This window comes from Mastigoproctus giganteus, chromosome 2, assembly GCF_048544385.1.
Source record: "Mastigoproctus giganteus isolate SK-2022 chromosome 2, ASM4854438v1, whole genome shotgun sequence".
NCBI classification, from domain to species: Eukaryota; Metazoa; Arthropoda; class Arachnida; order Uropygi; family Thelyphonidae; genus Mastigoproctus; species Mastigoproctus giganteus.
In genome coordinates this window covers 71,883,122-71,902,654 of record NC_143576.1, presented here as the reverse complement: position 1 = coordinate 71,902,654, position 19,533 = coordinate 71,883,122, and the positions used below count along the sequence as shown (strand labels likewise).

The window sequence follows — 19,533 nt, the reverse complement described above, 5'->3', positions numbered from 1 at the left end:
GTTTGTCAATGATATATACGAATTTTGCTAGCAGAGACAAGAAGGTGATTATCCCCTTGTATGAGGCAATGGTCAGGCCACACCTTGAGTACTGTATACATGTCTTGAGGCCTCATTTTAGGAAGGATGTAGAGTTGCTAGAATTAGTACAGAGAAGGGCAACAAGATTGATGAGAGGAACAAAGGGGTGTGCTTATGAAGAAAGGAAGTTCTGCAAGTTGCAGCATCTGAAGACTAGGCACCTGTGAGGTGATCTGATTGAGGTGTATAAGGTCTTGAATGGATTAAGCATGCTCAATGCTGATGGGATACTTCCACTTGGCATACTAAGAACCTGAGGGGCATAGACTCAAATTGAGTAAAGGCAGTTGTAGAATAGTTGTGCAGAAGTTTGCCTTAGGCAACAGGTAGTTGATTGCTGGAACAGACTTCCATCTGTTGCTGTGGACGTTGATAGCTTAAATAAATTTTAAGGCTGAACTAGTCAAACATTTGGAGTGACTGGATGGGTGAAATGGGATGAGTTTTTTTGTTTTTTTTTTTGGCTGATGCTATTTAAGCTTGCTTTCTTGCATCATATGCTTCAACTAATGCTAATGTTAATTTGATGCACTTCCTTAGATTTTGTGTGTTTTTTAACTAACAGCATAACTCTTTCTCCCTTCTTGTCCTCTCTATCCTTTCTATACATGACAGTTGGCAGTCTCATCAGACTGCCAACTGTCATGAATACTTTTGGTATTCATGTCCAAGAGTGCTTAGACAGCTGAATATTATGGTGGACAACGTTGCCGAGTCACCAAGGCAACCCATTCCACCTTTGTGACTTCTCTATTCATGACAGGGGGGAAAGTCAGAAATTTTCCATTTATCTATTTACAACTCTCTGCTTTTCATCGATCTGCGTAGTCTGATTTCCTGATTGTCTTCACTGATGGCCGAAAATGAGAATTGTCCGTAGGATCTGCTACAGCCTTCTCAGACAATATCTGTCATCTGAGAATAGATTCCCCATGAGTGCAGCATATACACTGCAGAGTTGTATGCTCTAACTTGGACCATAATAAAAGTAACAATTATCAAAGTTGCTGTAGAAAACAATCCTCCAACAAATCCACAAAAGTCTTGTATGCAAGTGACCAATACACAAGTTCCAGTCAATATCTGAAAAGTTAAAATTCCTCATTACAGGACATTCTGATTTACTGGTGCACTCTATTTCTCTGTATAACTGTTTATTGTACTCATCAGAGTCATTAGGCCTATAACACACTCCTCTCATTTTTCCTTTCCCAGTGTTTATGTCACACCTAGCAGATTCAACATTGCACTGTCCACCCATGTCAACTGGATGCACTTCTTCAGATTTTGTGTGTTTCTTAACTAACAGCATAACCCCTCATCCCTTCCTACCCTGTCTATCTTTTCTGTATACATTTTACTCCCCAAATTCCAATTATACTCTTAATAACATTTACCAGATTTTAGATTAATAAAAACTGTTCTGGGCCTTGTGGATTTGATTTCTTGATGAACGTTGAATGAACTTCTCAAACTTTTCATGTATTATTATTTGTTGGACTGGTTTTTGGACAACTTGATTAAATCATCTGATTGTCAACTACTTTTGACTGCTGATTCCCACTTCCTGACCTGATTGGATTAAGTTGATTGGACTACTGATTGGATCAAGACAGACTTCGGATTAGTAATTTCTGAAGAGGTTGTGAATTTATCAGAGGATTGTCCTCTGTTCATAGAGCCTTCAACCTGGCTGTGACTACTGGCTCGACCCACACACTGACATCATCTGTTGTTTTATTTTCCCCCTTTCTCTCTTCTGGTGGGAGGGTTACTTTCTGACTCACTACTCACTAGCTTGGTATTTTACTCGTGTGACTGGGTTGGGTTCGCAGTGGCATGGCATTGCACTACCTCCAGTGGATGCAGGATTTTATTTTTTAAATTTATTTCTTTAATGTTTTTATTTATTATCTTTTACTTTTGTTTCTTTATTTTTTTAATTTAATTATTTTTAAATTTAATCTTTCCTTGTGTAAGCTAGTACATATATTTCTGTCCCACATTCTCACAGCGCGGATGGGTAAAGTGTAAAGTGTTTTATTTGTCTGACGGCACCGGGGGTTTCCCCCATCTCCGCGTTGTATTCTTTGTAAGTGACACAGAACTCCCTGGAGGCCAGAGATTTAAAAAATGTGTGGGGAGTGGTATGTTGTGTAGTGTTATGCTCTGTTGTTTCTCTGACCATTTAGCCTTTGGGTCCCTGTTGGGACCCACCGTTGCCCACACTTTGCCACGAGGAGGCAGGTCAGGCACCCAGTAGATTATTTAAGTACTCTGGCAGGTCCCGCTACCTATTTGGCTGCATCGTTAGGCATACTCAGTCAGTTTAGTTAGAGTGGGGGGGGGAGGAACAGGTGGAGACAGAGACCCGTCTCCTCCCTTCCCTGCCCGGGGATGGGGTTTTAAAGGAAACTGGGTTAGAATACCCAAATGGCATGTCGGCAGCAAAGCCGCAGTATATCTTCATCGGTGATGGTTGTCAGGTCCATATCTTGTCGAATGTGGTGGGAAGGTGGAACTGCTCATCCTGCTCTGGCTGTGGGATATGTTAGCTGGCAGTGCGGAACCCACCAGGCGTGGTGGTGGAGACACACATTTACTTCATTCATAATCCGCATTCTCATTATATTTGCATTTTATTTTTATTCTTTTTTATATATAGTTTATAACAATTTTTTTTTTTTTTTTTTTTTTCTGTTAGATTATATATATAATTTTTTTTTTTCTTCCCTTTTCACTCACTCATTCATCTCTTTCTCACACCAGGGGGGATGCAATTTTGTGTAGTGTAATTTAAATACTGATGCTTAATAATTAAGTTAAATAAGAAAGAATATAAAAGATTAAAATTTTTGTTTTGTTCTTTTTCTCACACATTTACACTCATTCATTCTTCTGGCTTTCATTTCATTTCTTCGACTCTTGCTTTCTGCACTGCACTCTCTGGGCACCTCACCTTACTATTATTCTTCAGTTGTGGTGCAGGCCTAGCTGCAAGTTTTTTGCAGGCCAGGGGAGATTGCAGTCATAGTGTTGTTAGTAAATATAAAGTAGTGTAAGTTATTATTAGCTTTGTATTCTTTCAGCCAATTGCAGTTGCTCTTCCACTTATTCCCATTCACCATAACACTCATTCACTCCCTTTCCCTCGTCCTGGGCCTGTTTTTCTTTCACCTAAACTGACATTTATTCCCTTTTACCATAATTCCTAATTCACTTTTTCACTCAGTGACCAGCCTATTAATTCTGTCTTTCATTCTACTTGCATCCCCTTGCTACCAGCTTACTGATATTTTTCAGCTAATCACTTCCCTGGCTGCCTGTATATCTCGCTCCCCTACATGGTTACTTCTTTGGTGTTAGGCCCCAGGTTCCTGCACATGGCAGGGTAATCCTAGGGGGGGGATACCCAGGTCAATTCGGTTTTGTCATTTCAGGGTGCAGAATACTACTGTCCTGACAGTTATTAGGTCATTTTCTGGGCATGGTGGGAGACTTGGGCAATTTTAACTATTGATTATTATTTAATTTCCAGAGGGCTGATTTCTCATTGTTTGGATAGTTCTGCGCATTTCAAATATTTTCTGTGTGACTGTTGTAAAGGATTAATAATTTTCCTCATTCTATAATGAATAGATGTTCTTCTCCACTTGGAAGGGGGCCAATCTGTGCTATTAGCTGTGTTCTGTTGTTGTTGTTGTTGGTTTTTAAGAGCATTAGCAACTAAGGCCATATTGCTCTGGGATATGCGATGGTCATTCCCTGACCTTTCCGCATCCTCTGTATTTGGTGGTGACGGGCTCGAACCCCGGTCTAATCAAGAAGTGTGTGCTACACACTGTTGCTCCTTCCCACCTGGCTACGGAGGTGCCACTAGCTGTGTTCTGGGGATGTCATAAATTATACATTCATATTGAATGTGTGCCCAGTCTTCACCCTTGCCACAGGTGCAATTTGGGTCATCAGTCAGCCTTAAGGAGGTTAGTTTTGCCTTTAGGGAGCCATGACCTGTCAATATGAATGTTGTAAAAAGTCCAGGGGCATACTACTTAGGCGGCTTTGAGCTGACCATTGCTACCCTTGGCAGAAACCATTTGTTAACTTGACCTCTGGTTTCCTGCTCCTATTTTGTTTGCCATAGCCCATGGAGCTTTGTAGCTATTCTTTTTGTTTCAGCATTGAAGGTGCTGGCTGTATCAATTGCTATCCCCAGAAATTCTGTGGGCATGCTCTTTTTAAGTCTATAATAAAAGCCTCTTTTGGCTACTTCCAGGTAAAGTGGAAGAGCTCCGGCCAGCAACTGTAGCACAGGTGTGCTCACTGTGCGACATGCTCTGGTAATAGTGAATAGATTGTCCTTTGTATTGATTCTAATTTATTCCTATTTCTTACTATGTCCGAGCGGGTGAACCACGCACCGGCTCCATAGGTGATAACAGGTAGGAACATTGCACGGTATGTGATTGCCGGGGTGTTTCTTTTGAGTCCCCAGTCTGCTCGACTGATCCTAGCAATCATACCTACATAATTTCTCACTTTCTTCGCCACATAGATCAAATGTGGTAAAAAGTTAATTTAGAATCAAAGACCACTCCAAGATATTTTAGTTCTGTAACTATTTTTATAGTAGTTGTGTTAATTTTAATTTGTGGACCAAATTGCCTTTTAAAAGTATTTGTTTGGTTTTTTCAGGTGATATTTTGAGTATATGCATTTGTGCCCACTCCTGTAGCTGCAAGAGGGTGACATTTGAACTCCACTGTATAACCACTCGTGTGTCACCTTTTACAAGGAAAATCATGTCATCTGCAAAGGCCAGGCTTTCCACATGGCCCAGATCCAAGGCCAAAATTTCATCCAGAACAATGTTTCAGAAGAAAGGGCCAAGGATAGAACCCTGCGGGCAGCCTTTATTCACAGGGCAACTAATTCCTGTAAAATTCCTTTATTCACAAGGTGTGTAAAACCTTGTGGGCATTGGAACACTTCTGTCTGTAAGGTACCTGTTTATTACCTTATATAAATTTTGTGGGGCATTTGCCTGGTGGGGTCTCCTAAGGACACTACGCCACCAGAGTGAGTCAAATGCCCCAGCAAAGTCAATAGGGATTGCCAGCATATATTTCTCCTCTGAGTTTTAACTGTTGTCAGTAGGTGGTGCATTGCATCCTCTGTAGAGTTGCCCTGCGTGAAACCATACTGAAATTGAATGTAAACCTGCTTCTTTGTAGTATTGAGTTAATCTGCTTTATAATAGTCTTTCTTATATTTTCTATAGTACAGGGAGTATAGCTATTGGTCTATATTAGGGGTGGCCAACGAGTCGATTGTGGATTTAATTTTGGTCGATCACACTGAATTTTAAATATACAGTCATCCCTCGAGGCTGTGCAATGTAATTTTTGAGATGGTAGATCACGGCACATTTTGAAGGAAAAAAGTAGATCGCATCACAAATTAAATAGACCACTCCTGGTCTATATGATTTGGAATCAGTGGGGAGTTTCTCAGTGTTTTTTAAAATTAATTTTAATACAGCTTGTTTTCCATATTTTTGGGAATATACGTTATACAGTTATTAATTTGTATATAGTGCTATTAATTTGCCTGGTGCTATTTCTGCTAAGTTTTTGATAATCTCAACCTCTAAGAGGTCAAAACCTGGGCATTTATTGTTTTTGGTTTTAGATAGTGCAAGTCTTGTATAGTAAACAGAGGTTCAATTTTGGCATTGTCGTATTCAATGTTTTCTTTTATATTCCTTGGTGGGCCACTATATGTTGGTTTACTAAGAAGTAACTTTTAAAATTTAAATCTTGAAGCCAATTTATTCCATGTTACTTTATTAATATCATTATTATATTTACTTGTTATTATTTATGACATTAAAATGAATTACTTGAAATATTTTCAGTAATTAATCTTTTGGTAACCTGACATGTGGTGCACCCTTTATATTGTGTGCACATCTTTTTTACTCACTGCTAGAAGCTTTTGATAATAGCCATTGAAACTTTTTATTAAGTTATTTCTTCCATGATAGCCATCATGGAAGAATATTATGAGGTACTGAAGTATCAAGGTATAAGTTAAAATTGAACTTATGGATTCTTTGATTTGTCCCATTAAATAGTTATTTTTTAAAAATACTACATCAGATTTATTAATAGTGGTTTATTAATAATTCTGAAGAAGTGAATATTGATCTTTGTTACAAATAAAAATAAGCTAAAGAAAATTTCAGATTGAAATTTTCTTTAGCTTGTTTTGATTAACTCTCCTTGGGTTAATCAAAAAAAAAATCTTTAAAAGGTGTATATTTGAACATCTTTCTCTTTTGTGGTCATTCTTTCTCAAGTGAACACATGGGTTGTGTTAGGGTGGCTAAGAGGAAGAGCAGGTGCATGTATACTTGCGTGTACACCAATGCTAGGAGTTTAGTAAATAAATTTGATGAATTTGAGGTATTGCTCAAAACATCAAAGGCAGATATTGTTGGGATATCAGAGACGTGGTGTCACACAGATATAAGGAATGCAGAATTGGAATTTGGGGAGTACAATGTCTACAGAAAGGATAGACAGGATAGGAAGGGAGGAGGGGTTATGCTGTTAGTTAAGAAACACATAAAATCCAAGGAAGTGAAGCCAGTCGACATCGCTGGAGAGTGCAGTGTCGAGTCAGTTTGGTGTGACATAAGCATTGGGAGATCAAAATAGAGTAGGAGTGTGCTATAGGCCTAATGACTCTGATGAGTATAATAAGAAACTGTGCAGAGAAATAGTGGGCCAGTACATCAGACAGTCTTATAATGGGTGATTTTAATTTCCCAGATATTAACTGGAATTTGTGGGTTGGTCACTCACACACTAGCAATGCTTTTATGGATTTATTGGATGATTGTTTTCTACATCAGCATGTTCGGGAGGCAACTAGAGGAAGTAATACTCTTGATTTGATTATCATTAGTGATTCTTCATGCATTATGAATCTGCAGATAAAGGAACCACTAGGTGGCAGTGATCACAGTGTGCAGAAGTGGGACTTACTCAAAGAGGTAACTACCAACAAGGGTAAATGGAAGGGTTATTGCTTTCGTAAAGGCAACTACGATGGTCTTTAAGAGACAGTATTTAAATTCTATACAGCGGAACCAACTGAAGATGTTACCAACAGCAAATTCAAAATGGGAAGCATTCAAAGAACTTATCTTGCAAGCTACTAGGCTTTACATACCAACTAAGAAATATTGTTCAAGGTTTAGGCCTAAATGGATGTCAGATAAACTAATGAGACATATGACAGAGAAGAAAAATGCATGGGATACATATAAATTAACACATGACACAGAAGCCTATGATAGATACAAGTTGATCTGTAACCAAGTTACAAAGGAAGTTAGGCACGCAAAGGCAGATTACGAGAAATCTTTGGCAAGGAATGCAAAGAAAAACAGCAAAGAGTTCTTTACTTGTAAACTCTAGAAGGAAGGGGATGAATCAGATTGGTCCACTTGATATCGATGGGTCAACTGTTGATGATCCTGCTCAGGTACCTAACAAACTAAATGAATATTTTGCATCGACATTCACACATGAGGAGTTATTCAGCGAGGGGAATGCCAGAGGCGTATTCAACTATGGCAGTAAGCTAGAGAATCTTGTAATAACTGAGAGTAAAGTGGAGGAGAAATTGTTGAAGATAAAGACAAGAAAGGCACCTGGGGTGGATGGGATCTATCCAGTTATATTAAAGGAGGCAGCAAAGGAAATAAGCAAACCAATTCACAAAGGAGGATCAAAGGCCGACACAAGTAATTATAGACCTGTGAGTTTAACTTCTGTTCCAGGAAAATTAATGGACGCACTGGTTAAAGAAGCACTGCAGGATCATCTAGACAAGACTTCAGTTATAGCTCGGACAGAGCATGGTTTTGTTAAGGGGAAGTCTTGCCCGACCAATTTGATTGGATACTATGATGCAGCCACAAAAGAACTGGATGCAGCGAATAACTTTGATATTATATACTTGGATCTTAGACAGGCTTTTGATACTGTTGCACATGGAAGACTGCTGCACAAATTGGAGCAGTGTGGCATTGGAGGAAAATTGCTGCTATGGATAAAGGGGTGGTTGAGGTGGAGAAGACAGAGTGGTAATCAATGGACACTGCTCATCATGGACTAATGTTATTAGTGGAGTCCCTCAGGGGGTTCAGTGTTGGGTCCATTATTATTTTCTGTATTTATAAATGATATTGATGATGGTATATCAAGTTTAATGTCCAAGTTTGCAGATGATACAAAGGTTGGCAGGGTTGTCAAGGACACTAATGATGCTATGCTACTGCAACAGGATCTGGAAAGGTTGAGCAGATGGGCTGAGAGGTGACAAATGAAGCTTAACATTGACAAATGTAAAGTACTACATATGGGAAACAGCAACTCCAGAGCAATGTATCAACTGTGTGGTACTACACTGACAGTGGTAGAGAATGAAAAGGACCTGGGGGTAATTGTGCAGGCAGATATGAAATTCTCTGACAGTGCAGACAGGCTGCAAGAGTAGCTCATGGTGTCTTGTCACTGATATGCAGGAATTTTTCTAGCAGGGATAAGGAGGTGATTATTCCCTTGTATAAGGCAATGGTCAGGCCACACCTTGAGTACTGTATACAGGTCTGGAGGCCTCATTTCAAGAAGGATGTAGAGCTGTTGAAATGAGTACAGAGAACAAGATTAGTGAATGGAACAAAGGGGTACTCTTACGAAGAAAGGCTTAAGTTTTGCAAATTATAGTGTCTGGAGACTACGCACCAGCTAGGTGATCTGATAGAGGTGTATAAAGCCTTGAATGGTTTGAGCATGCTCAGTGCTGATTGGATTCCTCCTCTAGCTCCGAATAATCACCTGAGAGGGCATAAATTCAAATTGAGGAAAGACAGGTGTAGGATAGATGTGCGGAAATTTGCCTTTAGCCAGCGGGTAGTTGGTTGTTGGAACAGACTTCCATCCCTTGTCGTGGAAGTTGATAGCTTAAATAAATTTAAGGCTCAGCTGGACAGGTATTTCGAATGAATGGAGGGGTGATGTGGAAGTGGGGTTTTTTTTTTTTTTTTTGGCTGATGCTGCATAAGCTTGCTTTCTTGCATCATATGCCTCTACTAATGCTAATGCTAAGTCCAGCTGGGTGGCGGAATGATCCCCAGTTTTGTTCTGAATAATACTGTCTAGGATGTTATTTACAGAGTCCGCTCAACACAGGGTTGGGGTTCCATCTGTTTTGACAGTAGTTTCTGACATCTCCAGCTTGTTGGTCACTATTCTGTAGACATGGCATCCTCCAAATACCGGAGGATGTGGAAAGGTCATGGAATGACCACTGCATCTCCCCCGAGCAATATGGCCTTAGTTGCTAATGCTCCTAAGAACCAAATAACAAACAAAACAACAACTTCCCAAAGGTTTTTGTTTCCAGTGGTTTCCACCAAGTGCCTCCAGCATTCCTTTTTCTTGTCTCTTATGAGGGCTGTATACTGATTCCTGAGAGCTCTGTAAGAATCTCTCATTGCATCCACCTCATTTGTGGCCAAGATGTTCTGGCTCTTTGAAAATTTCTCCTCGCCTGGCACACGCTTCTCCTGAGTGCAGTCAATTCGGGGCACCACCAGGGGAATGCCTGCTTCCTCGGCTTTTTCCATGGGATAGCCAGGTTTGCTGTTTTTGTTAAAATGTTTGTCATAGTCAGTGCTTGCTTGTTCGAGTTATAGTTGTCTGATCTAGAACACTAATTTTTCTGTTTTTGCAGCTCAGCTGCTGCTGCTGTATGTTCTGCAAAAATCTGCCAGTTTGCCTTTTTTGAGGTTATACCTTTTGGTATCCAACAAGGACTGTTGGGTTATTTGTAATTGCCTGTTTAGTTTGAAGGTGATGGCTGTATGATCTGATGTGGTCCATTCTGGCTGGATACACCAGTCTGTGATTTTATAAGTTAGCTCATTGGTGGCAAGAATAACATCAATGGTACTGCTAAAAGTTGGGAGGTTATTTGGTTGGTTTATCTCTTGAAAAGGTGAGGTAGCTATATAGTCGGAAAATATCTGACCGTTGTGTGTGCCTGCTCTGTCTTCCATATGGCTATGCCATAAGGCTGATCGGCAGTTGACATCAGCACACACACACACACACACACACACACACACTATGATATTTGCAGTAAGTAGCAAGTCTATTACTGCTTGTAGGTATTCAATACCTGCAAGCAGTAATAGTGAAAGTTCCCCTGTTCTAGAATATAGTGAAATAATGTAAAACTGTACTACAGCACTGGTGATATGGGCACACCAGTGCTGTAGGACAGTTTTACATTATTTCACTATAGTCTAGCATGGGTTGGTACTGGAAACCACTTTCCTAGGAGCTAAGGAACACACTGCACAAACATAACAGTACACTTATTTTTTTGCCATTTTACAGCGTTCTATATACCAAGACGGAGTTGAACTAACCTTCCCAATAGCTGTTTTTTTTTTTTTTTTTTTTGTATTTTTTACCACAGGAGGAACATTCCTTCAAAATATTTGGTTATTTAATATTTATGGTTTAATTTGATGTATTTTCTTCAAAAACTAGTTTAAAGATCGATTGACAAATAATATTATATTTCACAGTATCATTTAATTTTTTACATTGTTGCTATTTTAGGAATGTATAATTCACTTCCAAAGCCATTTGAAATGGAAAAGCTGCTACTCTATGATGATGATGATCGTACCGCAACTGATGGCCGACGTGTTAGCATTGACTATCTCGCTAGTAATTGCCGAAGTGATGACAGTAGTTTTGATACTGCAGGACTGGATCATGCTGTACGAGATTCAAACTGGGTTCGAAAAGAGATTAATAGCAGTAATTTACCACATATCGGTAAGTTTATTGCACTTTCTGAATATTTTTGGATAAATATAATATTAAAAAAAATGATTATAGGAACCTGAATATAAATTCAGTCATTCGTGTATCACATAATTGAAAATTTAAACAGTTATTTATTGATGCATAGTTGCAGATAATTTACTGTGATCATACAATGGTTCTTTAGTGCCAGTCATCCCCCCCCCCCAAAATCCAAAATCAGTTAAATCAAAGTCTGTAATATCAAGGATTTACTGTATGCTTATTTAGAGTTGTGTAGAACACAATCTAGTGGTGGGGAGTGCAGCCATATTTGGAAAGTGTGTTCTTTGGAAGGTGTATGAAAACCAAAAATTAGTTCCAGTAAATGCTACCACAGGAAAATGCTGTGAACAGTTTGCATATCCAGTTGCAAATTCATAAATATTGTATACTTACCTACCTACTATCTGGATTGGTGATGGAAAATCCACCTTTTTGACTAATTTGACCACTTCTCCTTCTTTACTATAGTAGAGAAGATGATGGAGAATGTAAATCAAAAAATGAAAAATATTGATAATTATTACTTTTTGTACCACTTCTTCAGAGAACCCCTCCTCTACATGGGTGCCTGTACATGGTTGAGGGGACCTCCCAGTGATGCTGCTGGCCTTATATAGATTAGCATAACTGGAATCCGACACCCATACTTCGGTTCCATGGTTACATTATTAGTATATGGCATGCAGCTTTGCACCACAACCCGTGAAAACTCAGTAAGGGGATTCTGGTGGGTGAGGGGGGGACCCCCAGTCTTAATATGCCACTTTGGCCCATGCCTCAACAAGATGGGAGTTCCAGGACTAGCCCAATGGATCAATCAGTGGTAGGTCCTTACTGCTACAGTCAGCAGCATTCCAGTAAATCTCCTTTACTTTGGTCCTGGGACAGGGATATGACTTACTGGAAATGTGGGTATGATGCTTTAAGTGAACTTGGTGTCCCATTCACATATGCAATACCTGCTAGTTCAGGTACTGCATATGTGAATCACATATGCAGTACCACAATTTACTGCTTAGCTAATTGGGTAATCACAATTAGGTAAGCAGTGAATATTACCCAGTAATTTTGAAATTCAAATAGCTAGTATTCCTCAGGCAGATACCCACTTAAAATGGAAATTTTCCAAAGCTTACTTGCTTCCAATACCTCGTTTGGCAATCAAATACCATCTACTGATGATGCCACACAGCACATTGTGACACGCAGATTCTGACTGCTGTAACCATTACCATACCCAAAATCCATACTGGTCCTTTTAAACATGCTGATCAGTGGTGGAATGATGCGTGCCGATTTTGCCAAAAAAGAGAAAAACCAGGCGTTATCCTATTCATAATCATCCAATAACTGAGAACCCTTATAAATTTTAAAAAACTTAAAGCAAAGGCATGGTGTGTAAGAGAAAAAGCCTAAAAAAGATTTTTGCATCCAGTTTGCCTCTAATATAATAAAGAATCCGAATAGCAGAATAATCGGGAACAAATTAAAACCAAAATTGGCTGGTAGATTTCCACCAGCATCCTCTCCAATACTGAGAGGAAATAGTCGAGATTTATCTCCAGTAGAAAGAGATATTCTGGCAAATATTTTGCACAAATCTCAGATATATCTGAGAAAAAAGACAGGAATGTCATTCCTGCTTGAATTCTCATCCTTGCATTTATTTCTGCACAGCCTCCAATTTCCATCGAAGTCAGGCTACTGAAACTTCCCAGTAAGGATATATGTTTCAAATACACTGATATGTTTTAAGTGCTAAAAATAAAGCCACTTGCAAACAGCCTGTCGTGGTAATCCTGCCTGTTCTTAATGTGGTGCCAAAGACTACAAGGGCACAGAAAGTCCAGCTACAAAGCCATTTGTGCAAATTGTCAAGAAGAGCACTCTGCATACTCTCAAGCAGGCCAGCAGCGTAAGAAAGAGAGAGGAGTTCAGAAAACAAAAACAGTGCTGAACATTTCCTATCAAGAAGCCAGAATATGTATCCAATCAACAAAAAGCAGCAAGCCCTTATACTGCATAGAAAGTTTCTGAGAAGTATTCCAGCAGAGTGATGACCATACTACTATCAGAATCATTTACTCCTCTTGCCTGCCATTTACTGAGTTTGTAAATGTGAGTAAAAAAGAAAAGTAGTCAATCACCCCATCTCAACCACAAGAACAAATGGATGTAGAGGAGAGGGAGGTGATAGATGACTCAGTCTTGTTACTTTTTGCAGAGGAAGAAATGAATAAAGGACAGCACCCATACATTCCTAAAAGAGATAAATCCAGCGCTGAGAAAAATGAGCCCTCAGCAGTTTGGGTGCTGACTGACAGATTGACCAAGCCCAAATGATGGCTAAATTCTTACAGTGGAATTGTCATGGATTCCGGCAAAATACTGACATCATCAAGGTCCTCCTGCAAAAGCATGAACCAATTTGCTTTTACTAACAGTAAACATGCCTGAAAAAAAAATGAAAACCCTTTCTTGCATAATATTACAATAATACGTAAAGACATAACTAAGAATGGACTTTCCTATGGATGAATTGCTCTCCTTGTGGGCAACCAGTCTCCATTTCAAACTATATCCTTTATCACCAACTTAATAGTAGCACTCCACTTTATGGAAAGTTTTAAGGTTTTTAACAACAATCTGGCCCACTTATTTGCCACCTGGGACTGATGTTCCTCAGACAAACAGACCTTGATAATCTTATTTTGCAGTTGATTTCTCCTGTCTTACTTCTCAGGGATTGTTGTAGACATAATATACTGTTGGGGCAGTGCGTATATTATTGGAAGGGGACACATCATAGAGCATATGCTCACGGATAATGGCCTCTTCTTTCTAAATGTGAAATACCCACCTGTACAATTATTGCCATTGATCATACTATCTGCTCTCCTTCGCTTACTTGGAAGCTGGAAGAGAATACTTATGGAATTGATCACTTCCCTATAATAACCACCCTTGTTAGTGAGAGACAGTGTTTCCATTCAGGTTACTGCTTGGTCAGGCTGACTGGAATGCTTTTCGACATCTGGCAGAGTTTAACTTCATTAAGTCAGTCAGGTACCTATTAATGGTTCAGTGACATAACATACATCACAGAAAATATAGTTCATGCAGCTGCAACTACTATTCTGAAAACAACAACACAGCTTCCATCTTCTCCCAAATCATGGTAGAATGCAGAATGTGTGGCAACAAAAAAGGCTCAAAAAAAAAAAAAAAAAAAATAGCTTCCAGTATACCATACCATACCATAGCTAATCTAAAAGCCTTTTAAATGAGCCAGAGCATGCTTCATTTGTTGTCTGAATCAATAGGAATTATAGATTAAATTTATCTTTTCTACCCAGACATCATCATTTCTATTTGGTCATCATTCAACCAGCAATAAGTTATGATAGGATAAAATCCAGAAAATGAAGGGAAAATATACATATCACCCTTCATCTATCCTGGAATATAATGGATGCACTATTGCAGAACCAAGTGCAATAGCTAGTGCTCTTGCAGAAACCTTTTCTAACATAACTGCAAAATCTTATTCCCCAGAGTTCCTGGTCAGATACAGAAGAATGAAAAATAGGTACTTAATTTCACATCAAAAGGCCTTTATCTCTACACTATATACAGGTGCTAAAAAAAGCTTTAATTATTTCTAAGACAACTGCTGTTGGACCAGATGATATTCATTATGAAATGATTAGAGCACTCTTTTCAGAAATACAGTCAGTTCTGCTATAATGTGCATTTTCGTGAATTTGTGCGAGGTTTGCATTGGCTCATGTGCAATTTCGTCTGCGAGTAACACCAGGTGAATGGAAAACCCGGCACCAAGTTGAACATAGTGACCTGCGCAGCAATACATACAAGTTTATAATGCTTAAAAAATGTCAAATGTGTGTGTGAGCTATATTTCCCATTTACTGTAGTTATATTGGTCAGAGAGACACTGTTGTCATTTGCTATATTCATGAGGTAACACATAATATTGTGTACAGACTCATATTTTCAGGAGCTCACATTTTTCTGTTTGAACAGAAATTTTGTGAGGTGTGATACGTGAGCAGAGGAGCACATTCCTGTAGGTCACTACCAGAAAACAATAAAACAATTTTTAGTTCCCAGATTATTGGGCTTTTCTGTTAGTGCAATGTAATTATAAATGGATAGTAAACTCGGATCTTACTGCATTGGCCCCGAGTGCCAAGCGATATTAGTGACCACAGCGCCTTTTCATAGTGATTACTGTAAATACGTTTCTCCTGAGTTTCACAAGTCCGTTAACTCTTGAGCATTATAATTAAACAGATCTTTCAAATTATATAACCCAGAAAGGTAAGTACCTTTCTTTAACCCCCTTTTTTATTTTTCGTTAATACTAACCTTCTCTTTGCTTGGGTCACTAGGTGGCACCGCTCTTGCCTCCACGTGGCGGGGCTGGTAACCTGGGAGAAAAAGATAATCTCCCGGGGCCAAAAAGAGCACATCATGAGTAAATCAAGCTCGGACTTATCTGGGCTACCAGATGCACCCCAGACATCAAAAATAGAAAGATAGTTCTATTGCAGGAACTTCAAAACGGCAGAAAACTGACTCTGACATCTATCCTTCTCCAGCTTTCCTGATCATGCACTCAACTTGTGAAAATGCAATTGGCAAAATCTCGCCATTTAGAGTACAAAAGGAATTAGAAAGCAGAGCTGGAGCTCCTAAGTCTGTAAAAAGACTTAGGTCAGGAGATATTCTGATCGAGACCTCTAATAGCAAACACTCAGAGCGGCTCTTGAATATTAATCTCTTTGCTGGAATACCAGTTACTGTGACACCCCATAGATCACTGAACATCTCTAAAGGAGTGATCTCTGACTGAGATTTAATAGATGTGTCCGCAGAGGATTTGCTTGAAGAACTTAAAGAAGAAGGCGTTATACAGGTCAAGAGAATTTCCACCAGAAAAGGAGTTCTGACTCCAACACGCAATCTCATTTTGACCTTTAATACACCACATCGCCCAGCATCCATTAAGGCTGGATATCTGGTTTGTAATGTCAGACCTTATATTCCAAACCCACTACGGTGTTTCCGATGTCAGAAGTACGGACATTCCCAGGCAGCTTGCCGGGGAACTCCCGCTTGTGCAAAGTGCGGGTCAGTTGAACACAACTGCGAAGCCTGTACTGCTCCCCAACCGATATACCCAAACTGCAAAAAAAAAAGATCATCCCGCTTATGCTAGAACATGCAATCGCTGGAAAACTGAGAAACTTATTCAGATTTATAAAACCAATCATAATGTGTCCTATCAAGAAGCAAAGTGAAACATCTCACCACCAACCCTTGCAAATAGATCTATGTATGCTCAAATCACCAAAAAAATTCCAATCAACCTCATCGCAAACTGAACTAACAGTACCCCCAAAAGAGTCTTTCTCGAACTACATAAAAACACTGTACAATGCAACTCAAACTCAGGCAGTCAATACGCCAATTTCTATACCAATCGAAAATCTCCACTCCCTGGACGAAGGACACAAAGAAAAACAAATCGTAACTTCTGGTCACCAACAGGAAATGGATACTAAGGAAATACCCCCAGATGACCCGGTCCTACACATTTTTGTAGAAGAAGACGTGGAAACAGAAAGGCTCTACTTTTGAAAGAAAGATAAAAACAAGAGCGAAAAACGGAACCTCAGCACCAAGAAAATGCTCGGAAAGTCTAACCAGAGATAAACAATGAACACAGTAATTCAATGGAATTGTTGTGGTTTCCGTGCCAGTATTAATGACCTGTACGACCTTACCTCTAAATGCACACCAATATGTCTCTGCCTCCAAGAGACGTATTTCAAACCTTAAGACACACCAAAACTGTCTAATTACAATATCTTTAGAAAAGATAGAACCGATCAAAATACTGCACATGGTGGTGTAGCTGTTATAACAAACCCATATGTTCCTGTCAAACAGGTCTTACTGAACTCTCCCCTCGAGGCAATAGCGGTCCGTGTAGCTGCTGACATCCATATTACAATCTGCTCCTTATATATTCCACCAAGCTTTTCCATCCAACAAAATGATCTAAACAACCTCATAGCTCAACTCCCCACACCTTTCCTCATTCTGGGAGACTTAAATGGTCATCACACACTATGGGGTCACAACAATATTGACCAAAGAGGAAAACTAATTGAAAAATGTTTAGATGATAACAACCTTATCCTTCTAAATGACGGGTCACCTACTTATGTTCACCTTCCTTCCGGAACATATACTGCAATAGACTTATCTATCTGTTCAGCAACTTTGTATCCTACTCTAAAGTGGACGGCAAACAATGATCCACTGCATAGTGATCATTTTCCCATTACAATTGAATTACTGAATAAGCCCTCTTATCATCTTACTAGAATTCCTCGGTGGCTAATTGATAAAGCAGACTGGGAGATGTATAAAAAATTAGCTAAACTGGACCCTGAAATTATACAAAAATTCCCAACCAGGGAAGCGGTTGAGTATGTCACAAATACTATATTACATGCAGCAGGACAAGCTGTACCAAAATCCTCCTCAAAATTACCTGAACACCCAAAAATCTGGTGGAGTGACGAATGCCTTGCAGCAAAAAGAGACCAAAATAAAGCTTGGAATACTTTTAGGCGCATCCAACCACAGCTAATCTCATTCAGTTTAAACGCGTTAGAGCAAGAGCGAGGTGTGCTAGACTCAGTAATAAAAAGGCCGCTTGGATTCGCTTCACTTCAACCATCAATCAAGCAACTTCCACACATAAAATTTGGAAAACAATCAGGAAAATGAGTGGTAAATATCAAACAATACCTCAGCCTATCATGGAATGGAGAGGGCAGAACATTTCTGACCCTATCCAAATTGCCAATATACTAGGGAAAACTTTTGCCAAAACATCAGCAACAGAAAGTTACATACCAGCCTTCAGAAGATACAAAGCAAATTCAGAAAAACAAAAGTTAAACTTTTCTTCAAAAGCAGAAGAACAATATAACTTACCATTCACTATCCACGAACTACATAGAGCCTTGTCAACATCTCAGCATAGCGCTGTAGGACCAGATAATATCCATTATTCGATGATACAAGAACTAAGTGCTGAATCACTGCAGTCACTTCTTGATCTGTTCAATAGGCTCTACCGGGAAGACACATTCCCTAAACAATGGCACCACGCTACAGTCCTTGCCTTCCTTAAACCAGGAAAAGACCCGACACACCCTACTAGCTATAGACCCATTGCCTTGATCAGTTGCCTTTGCAAAATTCTGGAAAAGATGGTGAACCGTCGACTTATAATGTACCTGGAAAATTTCAGTCTCTTACATTCTGCACAATTCGGCATTCGACAAAACAGATCAACACTAGATATACTAGTAAGACTAGAGAATTCCATTCGGAATGTATTCCTTAGATCAGAACACCATGTAATGGTTTGCTTTGACATCAGCAAGGCCTATGATTCCACGTGGAAGTATGGAATACTCCACGAATTACATCGCCATGCACTTCGGGGCCATCTTCTGATTTTCATACGCAACTTCCTAGACAAGCGAACTCTCCAGGTTCGATTTAAAACTTCGTTGTCCGAACTATTTTTTTCAAGAAGAAGGAGTTCCCCAGGGCTCTGTACTCTGTGCTGCACTCTTTATAATTGCGATAAACACCATTGCTGAACAACTTCCAAACACTATCGATAAGGCACTGTTCGTAAAGTAAAGTGCAGCCATTATCAACCCACTGCAGGATGGAAGCCTCCTCAACAATTCACGTTGAGGGAAATGGGCCATGTTCATAGATGACCTTAGTATTTCTTGCCATGCGAAAAATGAATACGATCGAGAGACAGTTACAAGGGGCAATAAATAAGATCAGTACATGGGCACAAACCAATGGTTTTCAGCTTTGTTCTCAAAAAATGTTGTGCATCCATTTTTGCCGATAACGTAAATTGCACCCACACCCGGAACTACAACTGAATGGACACCCAATAGCAGTTCAACCCAGCATACGATTCTTAGGAATCATCTTAGATCATAAACTTACATTCCTGGAACATATTAATAGACTAAGAACATCCTGCTAACAAAAATTAAATATCATCCGGGTTCTCTCAGCAACAAAGTGGGGAGCTGATCGCCTTACCTTATTACGGCTATACAGATCTTTAATAAGATCAAAACTTGATTATGGGGCACCAGTGTATAGCTCAGCAAGGCCTAGTGTCCTTTGCTGGCTTGATCCTCTCCATCATAGTGCAATACGCATTGCTCTAGGAGCATATCGCACTTCTCCAATACATAGTCTATATGCTGAAGCTCACGAACCCCCTCTCTCTATCAGAAGGCAACAACTTATATTATGCTATGCATATAAAATTAGATCTATGCTTGAACACCCAAATTGGGAATTACTTTTCACCCCCCAACATAGCAGGTTATACCATAACCGCCTT

General features: G+C 39.5%; 1 protein-coding gene across 3 annotated transcripts in view; it reads left to right on the top strand.

The window, feature by feature from the left end:
- Crag (DENN domain-containing protein Crag) overlaps positions 1-19,533 on the top strand; it is an 878,555-nt gene that overhangs the window by 578,399 nt on the left and 280,623 nt on the right. For all 3 annotated transcript variants that reach the window (XM_090389072.1, XM_090389068.1, XM_090389077.1), the window contains one exon: positions 10,788-11,009. In XM_090389072.1, the coding sequence (XP_090245198.1) occupies positions 10,788-11,009 (222 nt within the window). The remainder of the gene's footprint in view (positions 1-10,787; positions 11,010-19,533) is intronic.